Here is a 21,459-nt window from a genome sequence, read left to right on the forward strand (position 1 = left end):
TCAGGCTAATTTTTGAAAATAGTTAATGTTATCTGACTACTACTGCTCTTATCTCCTTTTTAGTTAATTATCCACGCAGTTGTATATGTCAGTTCAGGTAGCTAATATCAAACAAATCCAGAAAGGAAAGTAAATTTACAGGAAAATTTCCAAAAAGGTTACGAGCTATTTTAAATATTTATACTTCAAAAATAAATTATAAAGCTTACTTTAAAATTTGTTCTTTAGATACTTGGGCACATAATATGCATTGTTCATACAAAAGTTCATTCAATTAAAATTTTATGAACTGCTTTTACTTGCAAAAGATGTCAATGTGATGAATTAAATAAAAATACGTGAATCATTTGGGGATAACAAAGGGCAAAAAAGGCACAAGGGTTAGAAAGAAAGATTGGAAAAGTTAAAAGGCCTGGACTTAGAAGGTAAAGAGATGAATTACTAGTTCAAATTTCACCAATGAAAACTGGAGATTTTCAGCAGATAGACAGTGGGTGCTCAGACTCATTGAAATCATGACCATTGTTCAGCTGGTTTAGGAAATGTTAAAATGAGTATTTTTTATCTTATTTTATCTCACACATGAGAAAAAACTTATTGCTCTATTTCTAGGTTTAAAGACTACAAAATATCTTATTTACCTGTTTACAGATTGGTAATATAATACTGTATTTTAAAATATTCCTTTAATGATTTGCAACGAAAGTGGTTTATTTGCAAAAGATAATAGTTTCATGAACTGCACTTATGCACATATTTATTTTGAAATCCATTAAATCAGCTTTGTCTTAGAACATACTAATCATACCTGAGTACAATAGAAGTTAATGCATGTTTCATGACCCTGTCTTCCAAGTCCGGAGGGATGAAAGTAAACAGATAGCTCTGTGGTAGAGTGGGGTAGGAGGACCAACTGCAAAAATTCAGAAAGACACAAGAAAATAAAACATCAATACTTTTTGAGGTGGAAGTTTGTGTGCCAAGTCTATGGCTTGTGTTTCCACGATAAATGTTAGGAGTTACCAACATTATTTGTTTTAGGAGGGAGATAAAATCTCCTAGGAGATTACCTAGGAGGGAGATAAAATCTGGAGTGTAAAAAAAAAGATTAAATAAAATAAAAAAAAACCATTGTACTTAAAACTTCGTTAATACATAATAACTTCAGATAAAATTATATTTCTCAGAGAATATTATGAAATCCGATTAATAATATGGTCAGAAAATACAACTAGCATAGCACTCCCCTTCCGCCCCTCTCCCGGATCTGAGGCCTGGCACAGACCCCTGCCCTGACTGCTTCTGTGGACATCGGATTCCTCCAGAGACATCCTAGAGGGTCCACTGAACCCAGAGCAGCAGAGGTACCACTGAACCCAGAATGGCAGAGGAACAACTGATCTCAGAGCAACAGACAACATATCCTGAGACATCCTAGAGGAGCCACTGCACTCAGAACAGTGGACACCTTATCCTGAGACATCTTAGAGGAGATACTACACCCAGAACATCGGACACCTAGCTGGTATGCTACCTAGGAGACACCATATGCTGAGTCATCTTAGAGGTACCACTGTACTCAGAGCAGCTGGAGAAGATGACAGAGACATCTGGACCCCGAGGAGATCAGGCACAAGCAAGATAACTGGAAAGGCAGGCTCCAGTCAGAGACAGGGAGTACAGGTAGCACTAGAGTTAACCAGATGGCAAAAGGCAAGCACAAGAATGAAAGCAACAGAATCCAAAGTTACATGGCATCTTCAGCACCCAGTTCCCCCATCAGAGTAAACCCTGAACACCCCATCACACCAGAAAAGCAGGATTCAGAATTAAAATCACTTCTCATGATGATGATAGAGGACTTTAAGAGGGACATAATTAACACTCTCAAAGAATTTAAGGAGAACACAGGTAGACATATAGAAGCCCTTAAAGAGGAAACACAAAAATCCTTTAATGAATTGCAAGAAAACACAACCAAACAGATGAAGGAATTAAACAAAACCATCCAAGATCTAAAAATGGAAGTAGAAACAATAAAAAAAAATCACAAAGGGAGACTACCCTGGAGATAGAAAACCTAGGAAAAAGATCAGGAGTCATAGACACAAGTATCACCAACAGAATACAAGAGATAGAAGAGAGAGTCTCATGTGCAGAAGATACCATGGAAAACATTGACACAACTGTTAAAGAAAATGCAAAATGCAAAAAGCTACTAACCAAAGATATACAGGAAATCCAAGACACAATGAGAAGGCCAAACCTAAGGATAATAGGTATAGATGAGGGGGAAGACTCCCAATGTAAAGGACCAGTAAATATCTTCAACAAAATTATAGAGGAAAACTTTCCTAACCTACAGAAAGAGATGTCCATAAATATACAAGAAGCCTACAGAACTCCAAATAGTTTAGACCAGAAAGGAAATACCTCCCACCACATAATAATCAAAACATCAAATGTACAAAACAAAGAAAAAATACTAAAAGCAGTAAGGGAAAAAGGTAAAGTAACATATAAAAGCAGACCTGTAAGAATTATAACAGATTTCTCGCCAGAGACTATAAAAGCCAGAAGATCCTGTACTGATATCATACAGACCCTAAGAGAACACAAATGCCAGCCCAGACTACTATACCCAGCAAAAGTCTCAATCACTATTGATGGAGAAACTAAGATATTCCATGGCAAAACCAAATTTACACAATATCTTACCACAAATCCAGCACTTCAAAGGATGATTGGTGGAAAACTCCAACACAAGTAGGGAAACTAAAACCTAGAAAAAGCAAGAAAGTAATCTTCCAACAACCCTAAAAGAAGATAGCTACACAAACATAACTCCCATGCCAATAACAAAAATAATAGGAAACAACATTCATTTTTCCTTAATATCTCTGAATCTCAATTCTCCTACCTCACACAAGTCAAAATGGCTAAGATCAAAAACTCAGGTGATAGTAGATGCTGGTGAGGATGCAGAGAAAGAGGAACACTCCTCCATTGTTGGTGGGATTGCAAGCTGGTACAACTACTCTGGAAATCAGTATGGCAGTTCCTCAGAAAACTGGACATACCATTACCTGAAGACCCAGTTATACCACTACCGGGCATATACCCAGAAGATGATCCAACATTTAACAAGGACACATGCTCCACTATGTTCATAGCAGCCCTATTCATAATAGCCAGAAGCTGGAAAGAACCCATATGCCCTTCAACAGAGGAATGGATACAAAAATGTGGTACATTTACACAATGAAGTATTACTCAGCTATTAAAAATAATGAATTCGAGAAATTCTTAGGTAAATGGATGGAACTAGAAATTATCATCTTGAGTGAGTTAACCCAATCACAAAAGAACATACATGGTATTCACTCACTGATAAGTGGATGTTAGCCCAAAAGCTTGGAATAGTGAAGACCCAACTCACAGACCACATGAAGCTCATGAAGAAGAAAGACCAAGTGGGGATTACTCAGTCCTACTTAGAAGGAGTAACAACAACAACAACAAAAAATCTCAAGGGAGCAAATATAGAAACAAAACGTGGGACAGAAAGTGAAGGAGGGGCCATCTGGAGACCATTCCACCTGGGTATCCATCCCATGTACAGTCATCTAAGCTAGACACTGACATGGATGTCAGGAAGTGCATGCTGACAAGAACATGATATAGCTGTCTCCTTAGAGGTCTGCCAGAAACTGACACATTCAGAGGACGATGCTCACAGCTAACCACTGATCTGATCAAGGGTTTCCCAATGGAGAAGTTAGAGAGAAGACTGAAGGAGCAGAGAGGGTTTATGACCCCATGAGGAGAGCAACAATATCAACCAAGCAGAGCTTCCCAGGGTCTAAACCACCAGCCTGGGAGCACATAGGGAGGGACCCATGACTCCAGCTGTATATGTAGGGGAGGATAGCCTTTTTGGGTATAGGTGGCAGAGGAGATTCTTGTTCCCATGAAGGAGGAACACAGAGTGGGGGGGAATGTGAAGGTGGCGAGGGGGAGTGGAGGTGGGGATAGGAGGGGTCATAGCCTCATAGAAGCATGAGGAGGGGGGATGGGATAGGAGGTTTCTGGGTGGTGGTGGGAAGTGGGGTAAGGGGATAAAATCTGAAATGTAATAATAATACCCAATTTAAAAACAAGAAAAAAATAGAAAATACAACCAGCATATTGAGCATAATTTACATATATAATTTCAATACTGTATTAAAATGAGGTTGTTAAATAATAAATTATGCCTGGCGATGGTGGCGCATGCCTTTAATCCCAGCACTTGGGAGGCAGAGGCAGGCGGATTTCTGAGTTAGAGGCCAGCCTGGTCTACAGAGTGAGTTCCAGGACAGCCAGGGCTACACAGAGAAACCTTGTCTCAAAACACCAAAAAAGAAAAAAAAAAATTATAATTCATGAACAAGTATAAAAGACAATAAAATATCACTTTTTAAACCTCAAAATTTAAATTATTATTAGTGATTCTAATGATAATATTGCATTAGAATTCTAAATGTACAATTAGAAAATGTTGTAGCAATAAGTTTAATGGATTTCTGAATGTACTTACTGGTAATTTTCTGTTAAGCTCTATGACAAAATTTTCAGGATTACTGTTCCTTATTCTCAATTCTAAAGTTTCATGCGTAGGATTATATAAAGGAAGGGTTTGAATGATCTTCCTGGGAGAAAAATCAAAAGTAGTAAATTTGATGGTGTTTATAAACTTATCAATGATATAAGCTTTTTCATTTTTTACTAAATTATATTCCCCTTAAAATCTTGTTATTGCATAATACTTGCATATGTTTGAGAGAAACAATGTCTGATTTGATTATATAATACATGCCAATGAAAAATAATGTTCCTCAATGAGGAAATTATAAAATGGTACTCATCTGCCATCTATAGAAATTAATCAAATGATCTAAACAATGTTATGAACTACAGATACACACATATCTAGTATCTATCTGAATGTATATATGGGTGTGTGTATATTCCAAAATACATAAACTGAATATATACATATATATAGCAATAATAAGAAGAAACAATGTGTATATGCTTATTGTACTGGCTGGTTTTGTGTGTAAACTTGACACAAGCTGGAGTTATTACAGAGAAAGAAGCCTCTCTTGAGGAAATGCTGCCATGAGATCCAGCTGTTGGGCATTTTCTCAATTAGTGATTAAAGGTGGGAGGGCCCATCATGGGTGGTGCCATCACTGAGCTGGTAGTGTTGGATTCTTTAAGAAAGGAAGCTGAGTAAGCCAGGGGAAGCAACCCAGTAAGTAATATCCATCCATGGCCTCTGCATCAGCTCCTGCTTCCTGATCTGCTTGAGGTCCAGCCCTGACTTTGGTGATGAGCAGCAATGTGGAAGTATAAGCTGAATAAACCCTTTCCTCCCCAACTTGCTTCTTGGTCATGATATTTTGTTCAGGAATAGAAACCCTGACTAAGACACTTTCAAACATAATTTACAGAAAAATTAGTATTTTTGCAAAGTGGATTTACATATATTTATAATGAAAGAGTCATAGTTTTTGAAATAGAAAAAAATTCTAAGGTCTTAGTAAATAGCATGTGAAGAAATTTATGGTTTCAAATCAGTACTAACCGAAGCTCATTGTATAAAATATCTATTCATGTCAGGAGAATAAGGTATGATACTATTCTACTAGTAGTGAATGCAATGACACTGAACAACAAGTCAGAAGACTGAATAGAAATGTCCTCTCATATCACCCTAAAGCACCTGATTATCTGTGAAAGAACCAAGTAGCTTTGGTTGGTTGCTTTTGTTTAAGCAAGTATGATGTTTTCATCATGGAAACTAGGCGGAAAATAACATACAATGATTAGGAAGAGGAAGCACAGTAACTACTTGTGATTATTATGGTATTAAAATCCAACTGCGAAACAAGGAAGGCTCGAGTAGTAGCAATAGGGGAAAATTATGTGTTTGCATGAGTAATAATAGGGAGAAGAAATCCAAATTACTGTGAGCTTTTGCTTGGCAGGGAAAGGAATAAGGAGAAAGTCTATGGACCTATTACTCATGTGGATGGCTCCTTAGAGAATTGTCTGATTGATGTAGAAAATAACAGTTAATATTATATTTGTACATGGAAGTCAGACATGAAAGCTAAAATTTGTATAATTTCTCTTTATGTAGTATCTAAAATAGAGATAGAAATCAAACTTGTATTTTCCAAGTCAAGGGGGAGAGATCAAATTACAGTGACAGGTTAATGGAATTGTTTCTTTTAGGATAGCAAAAATGGCATGGAAGATGGTGGTCTGCAGTTGTACAGCATTAGAAAATGATACTGTTCTGTATACTTTAAAATGGTTAATTTATGTTATGTGGACATTTTCTTTAAAAAATAGAAACCATCAGAAAACTAAAATAGGAAATGAAAGTTTAGGTTAGAAAAATTTGTAGAAAATAAAATATATTATTATACCCATGAGTAGATATGTTCATGATTCTCCTTCGTGTGTGTGTGTGTGTGTGTGTGTGTGTGTGTGTGTGTGTGCGTGTGTATGTGCATATGGGTACATATAAACACTCCACAATAAGGTAGAAAAAAGAATCAACTATCCAAAGTTGACTTCTGATCTCCATTCATAGATTGCATAATAAATGCTATGCTTTCACACAACAAAACTGTATATACACATGCTCATACAATAATAATAAAAAACTTCTAATTGGTAGGTATGAAAAAAACTGGCCTACTTTTCACAGTTGCATATGGCATACACTCTTCTTCGTGTAAACAAAATTTCAACCAGACCTCTCTCTTACCCTGAAACCAACTTGTTCCTAAGCTTAATTCATATGTGCACAAGAACAAGTTCAACTTCCTCCAGTGTCTACTGGGAATGGGATGTTAGATTCTTCTGACTAGTTTCTCTTATCTAGTTTTCTTCTACTTTACTTCCTTTTCCATTTCATTTAGTAAGCCTTAATATGGGAGGAGCTTGTTCTGTACTGCAGTAGTCCCTTTTTCTCCATTGCAAGCATGTTTGTTTGGTAGGGAACTCTTAATGATTCCCCAATCTGTTTCTTTGATAGATTTTCATATTAGAAATGTGTTTATTTTGTATTTTAAAAGGTTAAATGCTTTACAATAGTGTTTTTTCTTTTTATACAACAAAATTACTAAACAAAACTTACTTTCCAAGATCACACTGCATTTCTGGTATTCTCTTTGATTTTGGAAGTTCAGTTGTTAGTTTCAGTAAATACCAGAACTCTTCACCCATTTCAGGCTGAAAAATAATGCTGTTGTAGAGAAATTTTAAAAATCTTGTTAATTGTTTTGGTTTATATAATAAAAATGGAAGATCAAAATATAAAATGGTAGAAATATCTGGTTTCAAATAGAGTACATTTAATCACTACTGTATTATATATTCTAGTCTTACCATGAATGTATTTGTAATTTTTACATTGTAGGTGGGAAGATTAATTTATTAATTATTAAGAAATTTTGTTATCAATATAGATTTGATAAATGTTTATTGAATGAATGGAAATTGATCACAGAAGTATTTTAAATGTCAGTGTTTAAAAAAATCCTAATGTTGTAGTTAAATCAAATATATTTTGTTGAACTAAATGCATGCACACATTTTTATGAAGGTTATTATAAATATGTGGTTTTAAAAAATACTTTTATAATTAGCATGAACTCTCCTCTCAGAAGATGGTGTTTGTAAAATTATAAATTTATCACTGAGTTGATTCTCAGCTTTATTGTATTGCATTTATCTAACCTTGATCAAATCACTTAAATTTTTGAGTTTGAATTTCATTTTTTATAAAAATGGGATGAGTAAATTCGCCTTGCTTATTCTCATTGTAAGAATTTTATGTATATCAAATATATACCAAGTTAATACTAGAATAAGCAAGTAATTATAAGAAGCCTAGAGTATGCCTTCTCATACATACAAATAAAGGAAACTGAAGTTTCGATTGGTACTTGTAAAGCCTAGGGTCATATTAGAGAAATGAGAGAAGTCCACATTTCTAATGGTAATGTATTATAAGATTTTAAAATAACATCCTGTTCTCCTTTTCTTCTTTTAATCACCCTGTTCCTCTTCTTCTAGTTCTTCTTTTTAATATTTTTTGAGACAGGGCCACATTTTAGTTCAAACTGGTCTAGAACTCACTATGTAATATGTGCTTGCCTCTTACTCAAAGATCCCTCTGTCTCTTGAGTGGTGAGATTACAAATCCAACCAACCAGGTTAGTGGAGGAATAAGTTATTCTTTTCCTGATTTATACTATTATAGACTTTATTTGTTAAGATTTAAAATATGTATCATTTTCGTATCTCTTCATTAAAATTATAAGTAGTTATTTTTATATTTTGTGAGAAGTAATATAAATGATTTCCAGTTCTATGAGACAACGGACTCATAGACTACACTAACATACTTATAATACTTATAAGTATGTATATGTGTGTGCATGTTTCTATTAGAAGATAATATTTAAAATATAAATTTGTCTATGCCTTGTATGCAAATGATTTATAGCTAATTACTCAAAAGGAGAATTGAATTTTTATCAAGAAAAGTAAAAGTTAAAACCCTAGTTCTCTTGAACTATCCTCAGTTCAGTTATTGGACTAAGAAATATTTGTTTAGTGAAAAAGGAAAATAGGAAATGTTGAAATGTTTTAATTTGATACTTCAGTAAATAGTAATTTTGCATTGAAGTAAACAAAAATAATTGTTAATTATTTCTTATCAGAGAATAGTATATATGTCAGAGAACAAGGTATATAAAGCAATAATTTTAAAGGTCTATCTTCAAAGGCTCAACAACAAATTACAATCAAAGCCCAAAACACACCTTTCTTCTTTATAGCCTGTGCTTGCTGGAGAATACCATACAATGTAGTTCACACTTTTCAATGAACCCAGTTTCATTTCTGTTGGTCCATTAAGGGCAGAAGATGTTAATTTCACATCCAAACAAACAGGACTATTTTTTGAATTCACAATAGGAATTTCAATGCATGTTGTCTCCTAGGATTATGAAAGAAAAAAGATATGATCAATTTTGTGGTCAAGAAAAATTATTTCTCTAAGGAAGCAAACAGAAAAAAATACAGTATTACTTAAGGCCATCTGTGTTATTTTATCTTTGTTTCCAGGTACAATACTAAATATATCCTTATTAAATCTTAATCTCACATATGTTATCCCCAATTAATCTTGACAAACAATACCAGATTATAAAACAGCTTTAATGGCAAGCACTCCAGAAAGAGACAACATAATTAAGATATGTTTTTCACCAATAGCATTATTACCATGAGGCCAATTTCCCATCATTTCTTATACAAATAATTCAGCCTTAGAATGATGCTACATTTTACTGGTTTTCTAAGCAATCTGATGAAGTTTGTAAGACTACTATAGAACTTAGCATTTAAAAAAGTTTTCAGGTGTCAAACAAATAAAAAAATATAGGAGAGTTGTATGTCAAAAACACAAATATGATCAACTACAATAAACTACACACTGGCCTACCAATTCTGCCTAGAGCTGGAGAAAAAAAATGGAAGGAAAGCACTTGGCCTTGTTCATTTATCCTCATCTACTAGTCAGATAAGTCTCACAAAAGTGTTAGTTTAATAACATGATACACACTCTCTCTAAGAAGTAAAAAAAAAATACCCTACCAAATCAAGAAGAAACAAACCAACCAACAACAAACACTAGGTTCTTACTATCTCTTATGCTTTCTGGTACTATTTTATTATTATCTTTGATTCTATATTATTTCTTAAAAATCATCCAGGGCCAGGAAGACAGCCAAAGTGCTTGTGACCAAGCCCAACAACACTTGAGCTCAATTGCCAAGACCAATATAGAAAAAGTGACACTTTACAAGTTCTCTTCTCAATTCTGCATGCAAACTGTAATAGATATGCATGTAAAATCACACACAACTGTTATAAAATTAAAAAGAAAAACAATGTATTTGACCTTTTCACGTTTTAAGAACTACACATTAAATATGCAAACTCTAGCTTGCCATATTTTTAAATTAATTTGAAATATACTTGAAAGATATTTCTCCAAAGCATTTAAAGAGTAGACTGATTGCCTAATATCAGTATTTTCCTTTGAAATACATGTTTTAAGGATAGAAACTGAGTGTATAACTCTTATATTTGCCAAATGACAGTCTATGACCATTTACTGAGCTCTTACCAGAGCAATACAATGAAGTTCAATTGTATCTACAGGTGGTCCAGGGGAGCTATGAATTTCAAGATGATACCAGATTTTTAGAGTTTTAACCTTTTCATCTGAAATAAAACAAAACAAAATAAAACTAAAGAAACAACAGCAAACAAGCACTTCTTAATATGGGGCTAAGGATTTTTGATATTCATAGACATATTTTCAAATTATCTTTCCTTTTATATTTTCTTTGTTTTTCCTTGCACTTATTATGTAGCCCATGTTGTGATTGACCTCCCCATAATTCTCATGCCTTCGAGTATCAAATGCTGGAATTATGGTCACGGATGGTTGACATTTAAGTTACTTTTATTGGATTTACCAGGAAATGTGAGAAGACCAGGATCAGCTTTCATTACAATTGTGAGCAGTAAGAGAAGCCGTGTCCTGTATGATGAGGCAAATGCACAAGGCTCCTGGTTTTATGCCTGTTTCAGCTATGTATTCATTTCCACAGCGTAAGAAACTTAAGAAGCGGGTTTAATTTTAAGTCAAGCATTAATGCTCTGAAGGAAAAATACTTAACCCTAGCTTCTAAAACATTCACATATTTATACAAAGAGATATCTAAACAATTCATTTCAATGAAGCACTGTTCATTCTTAGTTATATAAGAACTTAGATTAAGGAAAAGGTCAGGAGTATGAGGCTCAGGCTCCATGGGAGTACTTAAAAACCTCTAGCAATTTAACACCAAGAAAGCTAGAAAGAGCTTTAGGCAAAGTAGTGAAATGATGTTTAGGTCAGGATTCCCAGTTTTCCTTAGAGCAGAAATCTCTGCCACTGTTGATGCTGAAACTCTGGCACCAAAAACTGAAATCTTGATCAGTCACAAAGTGTCTTCACAGGGAAGCACTGCAGTTGCATCATATTCATTTTTTTTCTGTTCCTTTGTTTTCATTAACACAGCTTCTCATTTCTGAATTCTTTGGTTTTCCAGTGTTGAGTTGCCTCAGGTTGAAGACGTTTGCTCATTATCAGTGTATTGTATGCACAGTCACATTATATTGTTGAGTTTGAAAGTTGTCAAGAACTATAATTCTAGATTAAATTACTTAGGTTAAGTTACTAACAACCTTTGGCCTCAGCTACCTTGAACTAGGAGTTCACAATACTGGCATTATTAGCATCTGTCTCTTCTGAAAAATCTTCTCTATGTGTATACAATTTTACATGGGATTGTAATAAATCTATTACATAAAAAGACACTGTGTGACCTCATGTGACACTGAATGATATACTATGCTGTATTACACAGTATTATATTTTATTGAAATACCCCATTCTACACTATACTGCAGCATGTTGTTTTGTACTCTAGTGTATTTTAATGTCTAGCTATCATAAAATATATAAAAATGAATGGAGCTAAGACACATATAGAAGTATAAGTTAGTGAGTGGAGGAAATAAAGGAACTGCAGAAAAGTTTTTAAGTTCTTTCTTTCTTTCTTTCTTTCTTTCTTTCTTTCTTTTCTCTCTCTCTCGCTCTCTCTCTCTCTCTCTCTCTCTCTCTCTCTCTCTCTCTCTCTCTCTCTCTCCTTCTTTTTTTCTTTTGGCTGGCCTGGTACTTTCTATGTGGACCACGTTGGCTTCAAACTAACAAAGCACTGCGTGCTTCTGTTCCCCAAGTACGGGGCAAATGCATGTGCCACCACAGTTAGAAAGACTTTTATTTTTCACACACACACACACACAGAGAGAGAGAGAGAGAGAGAGAGAGAGAGAGAGAGAGACAGACAGAGAGACAGAGAGAGAAAGATAAGGAGAGAAAAAAACAGAATGAACCATCATTCTCCAAATCTACATCTCATTTCTGCTTTTAACACAAAGTGTAAATGTACCAGTGACACAGTACATGTGTAGGGTGGTGGTGGTGATGTATGTGTGGTGGTGGGGAATGATGTGTGTGGGTGTGTGTATGCACAGGCATGCATATGGGAAAAGAGAGGAAGAGAAAGATTAGAGACAGAATAAAAGAGGACATCTATTGTCTCTACTTATGTTTTGAAGAACTGCAATACACATTCATTTAATCATGCAGTCAGGATAAATTGTATGAGAGAAGAATAAAGAAAATAAAAAGAAACAAATATCTTCTTGGTATGCCTCTGTGCACTTTTCTTTGAGAATTTTGCAACTTTGGATCCTCATCTCTCTAATACCCCCTTATGACTCTGATATTCACACAACTCATTTTCTAGGATGCACATTCTGACTATTCCAATTCTCTACTATCACATTTCTCCTTTACAATACCTAAAGATATATATGTTTTACAATATTTAAGATTTATAGGAAAATATTATTAATGTTGTTCGATATGACCATCATATCCTATTTTAAATAAAAACATATAATATTGACAATATATTCATTAATATCTTATCAGAAACATAGTATATATTCCTCATTGAATAACAAAAAAATTGTAAAGCTTAGAAACTATTATAAAGACAGACAGCCTTCATGGTGAGATATGACAATTTGTTATTTTATGGCAGCGGAAATTCAGAATAATCTATATAAAATTAAATTTGAAATAATACTGACAGGCATAGGCAACACAGATTGAGATACATATTATGCACTTAAAGTATATGTGTAATCTAAAGGTAAATGATGATCAGAATGATGATCCACAGTGCAATAACTAAATACAATAGCATAAGTTTACCTGAATATTCCTCAAAAATAATGGTAGATGGATCTGATGGTGTTTCCTGAGAAGAGACGGTTCTCTCCGAATCTGTGCCTTCCTGTGAATCTTCCTCATCTCTGCTCTTAACAGAAAACATAATTGCACCTGCAAAATGTGGGTACAGGATGTTAGCTAACCAGTAAGAAGTTTCTGAAACGGTTAGTCTTAAGCATCATACTTACTATGACTAACATACCAAACATAAATTCTAAATGATAGTACTAGAGTTAAATATTATGTGGCTATAGAAAAATTTAATGGAAATTATAGGAAACAGTATCAAATTCTTCATACTTGTCTTTCAAAAGATTTCCTCTAATAAGAAAACTTGGCCAATAATCAGCCTGCACTAGCTTTTAGTACCAGCAATCCTAGATGATTGTGCTATTTTCTCCTCAGACACTTATATTATAACTTATTATCTCATTTGAAAACTATTTTGTCTTACATAATTGTAAATAGCATAGTATTTAAAGTTTAATCTTTCACGTGAACATTTAACACATATAATACTATTTCATACTTTGTCATAAAATTGTTACTGTCAAAAATATCCATTTTAATTTTGTTATATTATATTGGAGTCATTCAAAATTGATAGTAATATTAAAAACTGGAAAAAATATAATTACATTTAAAAATATACAAGTAATCATGTATATGTTTATTATATCAAAAGTTTAAATTGGTAGTTTTTTTAAACTCTGAAAATATTTTAAATGGACAACATTTTCTAGGCTTGATGCTGTACTATTAAACCAAAGGAGTAGTTTATGGATTCCTTTAAGCAGGTATTCTGCCTTTGGTAGGTGTTTAATATCTGTTATATGAAACTTTTTACTATCATCAGCAGAACATTCATTTGCTTATTCCACAATGAAAGATAGAAGGTCAAGATTTGGCAAGAACTGGGAAATTCATAATCACTAGCCTGTCTCCCCTCCCATTGTTAGTTCATGCCTTATTTGAATGAATATGCGTGCTATTATTAAAACAAATGCCACCAATGTACTGTATTTATTCATGTTTTTAAATGATCATTCATGCCTAATAATATCAAGAAGTCATGGAAATCTTATTCTTATTTGCCCTTGAATATCTAGAATTGTTTTTTCCTATTATTTCCATGAAAATTTCAGGCTTCTAAAATAAGAAAATAGACTACATGATCCACTATAATTTTTGAGATCACCACAACATATTAATTGAATTTAATAATTGTCTCAAATAGTTTGTTTCTTCCACAGTAATTTAAATTATTAATCTAGATTTTTACTCTCCACAAAAGTATTCCATCTTAGAACCAATTATTATAATAGATATATATATATATATATATATATATAAATTTATAAGATTTATGCTCATATATATGCACTGGAACACACTTATACATATTTTTCTATGTGCTACAATGTAGATAGAAAGCATAATACAAAGTATCAAAAGTGACTCATGGCATGCCCAACACTGACCTATACAAAAGTACAGAATGGAAAAATGTTATAATACTTATTTCTTTTCAAAAATGTTATAGAGATAGGAAACAGGGTTAGAATCAAAATTAAATGTAAATTTACACATATCTAAATCTAATTAAGTTGTTACAAAATAATATAAATTCAGGAACTATGCCCCCAATATGTGCACAGCAGAGGACTGCTGGGCCTGGGTTCAGTCAGAGAAGATGCACCTAACCCTCAAGAGACTTGAGGCCGCAGGTAGTGGAGAGTTCTGGTGGGGTGAAAGTGGGGGGGGGGGGCATTTTCTTGGAGACAGGGGAGGAGATATGAGATGAGGAACATGGGTTTTCGGAGGGGGGGGAGGATGCTTTAGTGAGCCACAGCAGCCAGGCCTAACTTCCAGCCTGGAGGGACTCCCAGTGTTCTCAGCAGCATTAAATACAGCAAAACCTTCTTGAATCTTCTTGGGCTGTTGTGATTCCCACTCTAGGGGTTCCTCCAAGGGGAAGTTAGGCCTGGCTGCTGTGGCTCCATGGCTCCTCACAGCATGGTTCCAATGACACATGAGAAAGTCCATGTTTTTTTTTCTTTTACAGGCTTTAATTTCATGGAGGATGATGGATGGATTTGGATGCACCCCCCCAAAACCCAGGGCAGACCTGAGTTATATAGGGAAGGAGAGAGGGGGAGGGGCTGGGGAAGAATGTTTAATTGGCTCCACCCTCTGGCCTTCAGGTACCTCATTAGTATGTAAATATCTCTAGGGCCTGAGGCCTGTTCCTCCTGACTGCTGGTCATAAACTTCTCTGTGGGAGGGGTTGGAGGACTGAAGCTAAATGAAAAGAACCAGGGCCTGGGAGCAGAGCTGAACTCCTGCCATCTGATAAAGGTTCTGGGGTTCCAAGCTCTTGCTTGACCAAGCACCCAGCTGTTTCTCACAGCCCACCGCCCCACAGGAATTTTTTAAAAAGTGGCAGGATGTAAGTCACTAGTCGTACCTAGCTATGATTCTTGTGGACTTCACTAAGGTCCATGGGTGTTATGAATGCTATGGAGTCAACAACTATTTTCTAATTGGATTTATGGCCCACTCCATCAGAGGAAACACATGCCTAGTATACAAACTCCAGCTAAGAGTCTGTGGTTGGGGACCTCACAAGTAGAACCTACTACTACTACTACTACTACTACTAGTTTGCTAAATAGACCTACTATCTTCTAAATGTATATATCACTATTCATAGATTAGTGGTGTTCTAAGACACAATCAAGTAAGTTTACTTGTAGAGAGAACAGTGGTTAGTTCAAAAATCTATAACTGGTCAAAATGCAAAGTCATTATGGTTCTCACACAGAAATAGGATGTATACATTATAACTATCTTCAAAGCACAGAGACCGTTTCAAAGAGGGTTGAAACAACTGGAAAAAGCTAGAGTTAAGGGAGGATCAGAAGAAACCAGTGGCAATAAAGGACCATTGATCTCATGAATTGAAAGCCTCTGTGGCTGTTAGCAAAGCCCTGCATATGATATTCTAGCACAGATTCAGAAGGTTTTCTTGAGCACTCCTCATCCATAACGAATAAGCTATGGGCTGTTGATGGCCTCTGGAGTGAAGTGAATTAGTTTTTTTTAAGAGTGTGCTTCTGTTCACTTATTCATGATCCATTGTCAAAATTGAATCAAAATTTGTTTCCTTCTATACCACTGGAATACATGAAGGATCTTGGATAATAATGAATTTCATCTTATCATATAAAGAATGCTTGTGCTACAAACTAAATCAAGTATTATGATAAGAAACTATCACAAAATTGGCCCTCTAAATTTAGTTTTTTTAAACTAATAGAGCATCAGTACATAAAACAGTATCTATACATGCTATGTCTACTTTATCTCTCTACTTGCATCTACTTGTATCTCCCTGCCATTATATGGAACCCACTGTAAGTTTAAGATATATAAATTCATCATTATACATTATTTTAGAGACAGTTTCAGGCCACAGGGCAAAAAAAGGACACATTAAATTCTTAAAGCATGATTTTTCTCATTCTCTTTTCTTTTTTTCTATTTCTTTCTTTCTTTTTTTGTGGTGCCATGGACTTAACTAGAATGAGTCATATATGCAAGCCAAGTACTATACCACTTGGCTATAACCCTAGCCTGCTTATGCATGATGTATGATATTTATTATTGTAATTAAATGAATCTCAGTTCACAAAATTCTATTAGTAATAGCCTTCTGTAGTTGAAACTTTTCCTTTCACATGACACTAATACTTAGAGGAATATGAGGAAAGGTTAGTTGCCCACTTAAATGAGAAATACAATATGATTCTTCCTGGAAAAGTCTGCATATATTTGTCACTCTGCAGTGTACTCACATATATAATATTAATTTAATTTTTGATTTACATGAACTACATTCATTATGCCTTCAGTAATATTGTTTCAACTGTTCAAATTGCATTAGGTGATAAAAATCCCAGCTCATACATTATCCTCTATTAAAGCTGTCTCACATGCACACATTGAAATTAATATTTTTCACTTTGTTTCCCCTGTGACCATGGTTTAAGTTTCGATGTATCTAAATATCTAAATGCAGGTATGTATATATATTATTACCAAAATGCATGGGAGTCAGAAGCCATATCATATCTATCATTATATGTTATGGTAAAGTATAGAACAATGAACAAACTTAATGTTTTACATTTGGCTAATTCATTCATAAGAACTGTGCTGAAGCACTCTGGTATATCAAACATGATTCAAATTATGTCCTGATAATTTATAGCCTAACCAAACCTACTGACATCAACAAAAATGATTACCTACCGAAAAGAAAAGACTCTTTTTACATCTAGCTGAATAATTTGAGTTTGTGATTCTTTTTCATAAGTAATAAAACTCATTGTTTTATATAATAAAAAATTAATAACTATTATATATTATGAAAATAATCATAAAATTGGGCAGAATGGTATGTGGCTTCAAAGACACCATTTGGAAAGTTTAAATGCAAAGTTTATTATATAATGAAAGCATGTCTTTGAAAACAATAAAACAAAATAATATGAAACGTACAAACAACTTATTTTCTATTATTGAAGACTAATTGAAATTCTAAAATTAAGAGTATATACCAAGTATATGATTAAATATCTGGAAAATGAACATCAAAAATGTTAAATTAAAATCTTGTCAGTCTATATCTTCTGGTTTATCTGTAACACTAAAATAAATTACTTCATCAAAATGGTAGTGTTTCAAATGTTATGATGTTATAATGGATCCTTTGTAGAGATAGTCTTTATAAAGACAAAACAGGGATGAGATGTCAGTACTTCCAAAGACCACAACATGATTATAAGCAATCTGCTTAATATACTTCTAAAATAATGTCCAGTGAGCATATAGCAATCTTCTCAGTAGGGTATTTCTACTAATGGGGCATTTCGTTATCTTGCAATTTAGAAAAAAAGATATATTGTTTTAATGAATCATAGTTATTCAGTACTAAATATTAACTATTTTGTAACAGAAAAAAGATTTGGAGTTCAAGGCCAGCCTGGTCTACAGAATGAGTTTCATGACAGCCAGGGCTACACAGAAAAACCCTGTCTCAAAACAAAAACAACAACAACAAAAAAACCCAACCAACCAACAACAAAACAGTTGCCTCCTCACCGGAAGGAAGGGGAGACATTCTTGTCACCAGAGATGGGAAACCAAGGCTGAGAGAACTCCACCACAAACAAACCCTATGAGCTAGCTTTGGTGCCACAAGCCTGTACTCCCAGCAGCACTTGGGAGATCCATCCTGGAGGATCAGGAGTTCAAGTCATCCTTGGATTACCTGTTGCAGTATGGGTATCTACAGAAACCTCTAGAAGGAGCTGATGACTTCAGGCTAGAAGATATCACAGAGGCTCTAAGAACTTTCCAGGAAGTGTCTCAACTGCCCGTTTCCGGTCAGATGGATGATGCCACAAGGGCCCGTATGAAGCAGCCCCGTTGTGGTCTGGAGGATCCCTTCAACCAGAAGTCTCTTAAATACCTGCTTCTGGGCCACTGGAGAAAGAAGCACTTGACATTTCGCATCTTGAACGTGCCCTCCACCCTCTCACTCCCCTCAGTTCGAGCAGCCCTGCACCAAGCCTTTAAGTATTGGAGCAGTGTGGCCCCCCTGACCTTCCGGGAGGTGAAAGCTGGTTGGGCTGACATCCGCCTCTCCTTCCATGGCCGCCAAAGCCCATACTGCTCCAATACCTTTGATGGGCCTGGAAAGGTCCTGGCCCATGCTGACATCCCAGAGCTTGGCAGTGTACATTTCGATAAAGATGAATTCTGGACTGAGGGGACCTACCAAGGAGTGAACTTGCGTATCATTGCGGCCCATGAAGTGGGCCATGCCCTGGGGCTTGGGCACTCCCGATATACCCAGGCACTCATGGCTCCAGTCTACGCTGGCTACAGGCCCTATTTCAAGCTGCATCCAGATGATGTGGCAGGGATCCAGGCTCTCTATGGCAAGAGGGGGCCTGAGACAGATGAGGAGGAAGAGACCGAGATGCCCACTGTGTCACCAGTGACCACACAACCAGGTCCCATGCCCAACCCCTGCAGCAGTGACGTGGATGCCATGATGCTGGGGCCTCGTGGGAAGACCTATGCTTTCAAGGGTGACTATGTGTGGACTGTAACAGACTCAGGGCCAGGACCCTTGTTCCAAATATCTGCCCTTTGGGAGGGGCTTCCTGGAAACCTGGATGCTGCTGTGTACTCTCCCCGGACACGACGGACTCATTTCTTTAAGGGAAACAAGGTGTGGCGGTATGTTGATTTCAAGATGTCTCCTGGCTTTCCCATGAAACTCAACAGAGTAGAACCCAACCTGGATGCAGCTCTCTATTGGCCTGTTAATCAAAAGGTGTTCCTTTTTAAGGGATCAGGATACTGGCAATGGGATGAACTGGCCAGAACTGACCTTAGCCATTACCCCAAACCAATCAAGGGACTGTTTGCTGGAGTGCCAGACCAACCCTCAGCAGCTATGAGCTGGCAAGATGGCCAAGTCTACTTCTTCAAGGGCAAAGAGTATTGGCGCCTTAACCAGCAACTGCGAGTGGCCAAGGGCTATCCCAGAAATATGACACACTGGATGCACTGTGGTCTTCAGACTCCAGACACTAACTCATTAACTGGGGACGTTACTCCTTTGACCAGAGACACAGTCTTGGGTACCACTCCTTCAACCATGGACTCAACCTTGGACATTCCCTCAACTACAGACTCTGCCTCCCTTTCATTCTCTGCTAATGTCACCCTGCTAGGGGCCTGAGACTTATTCAGTGTCTGCTCATCAGAGTTGTGCAGATGTTACCTAAATGGGCACTAGACCTAATGCCCTTAGATATTCCAATTCTGGACACCACTTCCCTGTGTTCCTAGAAGGTGTCCACTTAATTCTGAGTCAGTCCCCAATTCCTGTTTCTTCCTGTCATATAGCTGTTTCAAGTGTGACATCTATTCTTTGGTGGAGGGAAACTGTCAATCAGGAGGGTTTTTTTTTGTTTGTTTGTTTTTTGACAGGGTCTCTCTACATAGCACTGGCTATGGCTATCAGCTATCCTGAAACTGTCTATGTAGATATGTAAACCAGTCTGCTTTGAACTCACAGAGATCTACCTACCTGCCTCTGCCTCCTGAGTGCTGGGATTAAAGGCATGTGCTACTATGCGGAAAAAAAAAAAAAAAAAAAAAAAAAAAAAAAAAAAAAAAAAAAGAAAAAAGAAAAAAGATTTTACAATGTAAGTGAAGCTGGCCAGGAATTCAAGATTTTCCTCTCGTTTTCCTAGGTGCAATGATTGCTGGGATAAATCATCATCAAGCCTGGCAACTTAGTTACTATATTCTGTCACTTTTCACCCTCTCCCCTCTCATTCCCTATCCAATAATTCTGCTCAAGTATAACTGGGAACTTTGACATAAATTTTTATTACTGATAAAGAGATAATACTTCATACATGCTAAATATTGACTCTATTTCCATATGTTAATTATGTAGGTGTAGGTTTTTATTACCCATTCCTATAGTTATTTGAATGGATCTACTAAATTTCAAATATCAATATCTTTATGTATCCCACTTCTAGAAATTTCTTCTATTGACATTGAAGTCTCAAAGATAAAGTAATATGTGCCATAAATACATACCGCAAAGCTCTAGTTATTTTGATAATTAAAGAGTAAAATGACAAAGTAATCTTTTCCCCATATCACTTATTCAAAATGAGAACAATAAATTATAATCCTATTTATTATTACCATATTTCCCACATATCAATGTAATTAATAATGAAATTTTATTAAGGACTTACTACCTTTGAATTCTCCACGTTTCCAAGGACATACATGGAGTGTATATGGGATTGAGTTGTCAGGTTCTATGGTGATTAAGGGACTTCCCCACACTATTGAGAGATCTGACGTTACCTAGAAGAATGGATTAGAAAATAAGAATTATGTAATGTCAGTATAAAAATGATTTATTTTTATCATGTTACACTATTATATCATACTATATATGAGGTAGATTCATAAGCTGCTGAGTAACATATATTATAATTTACTTAATTTTATTAAATCTATAATATTTTCATTGAAAAGGAAGTTAGAAACTTCCTTTTATATTCAGTAATGATTTATATTTTTTGAATACCTTGAGCCAAAAGAATCAGCCTTTTGCCATGGATCATTACATAAGCATATTCCTAGTATTGGGTAGCTTAAAATTCTGCTTTATTCAGACAGAAGTTCACTGTAAACCTTAGATGAAAAATTCATCTTTATTTGGTATGCCAAAACCTCTACACATAAAAATGATTTGCTTGATCCCAAAAGATAGATAATAACTTCTAATATCACATAAAAGCATCTTATACTCCAGACCTTCTTATGAAGGAGACAAATTTTTGTTGCTTACTACTTAT

General features: G+C 35.4%; 1 protein-coding gene and 1 pseudogene across 3 annotated transcripts in view; one reads left to right on the top strand and one right to left on the bottom strand.

Annotated features, from left to right (window-relative positions):
• The window catches only part of Cfap47 (cilia and flagella associated protein 47), a 220,494-nt gene that overhangs the window by 40,688 nt on the left and 158,347 nt on the right, over positions 1-21,459 (bottom strand). For 2 of the 3 annotated variants that reach the window (XM_034485406.2, XM_076919144.1), the window contains 7 exons: positions 20,851-20,962; positions 12,971-13,099; positions 10,262-10,359; positions 8,892-9,067; positions 7,199-7,306; positions 4,580-4,691; positions 809-913 (listed from right to left, as the gene is read on the bottom strand). In XM_034485406.2, the coding sequence (XP_034341297.1) occupies positions 809-913; positions 4,580-4,691; positions 7,199-7,306; positions 8,892-9,067; positions 10,262-10,359; positions 12,971-13,099; positions 20,851-20,962 (840 nt within the window). Of the gene's footprint in view, positions 1-808; positions 914-4,579; positions 4,692-7,198; positions 7,307-8,891; positions 9,068-10,261; positions 10,360-12,970; positions 13,100-20,850; positions 20,963-21,459 lie in introns of those variants that run through there. The other variant, XM_076919145.1, reaches the window with a different exon arrangement.
• On the top strand, positions 18,312-19,823 carry LOC117694480 (matrix metalloproteinase-19 pseudogene; annotated as a pseudogene).

The sequence above is a fragment of the Arvicanthis niloticus genome, chromosome X (genome assembly GCF_011762505.2).
Source record: "Arvicanthis niloticus isolate mArvNil1 chromosome X, mArvNil1.pat.X, whole genome shotgun sequence".
Taxonomy (NCBI): Eukaryota; Metazoa; Chordata; class Mammalia; order Rodentia; family Muridae; genus Arvicanthis; species Arvicanthis niloticus.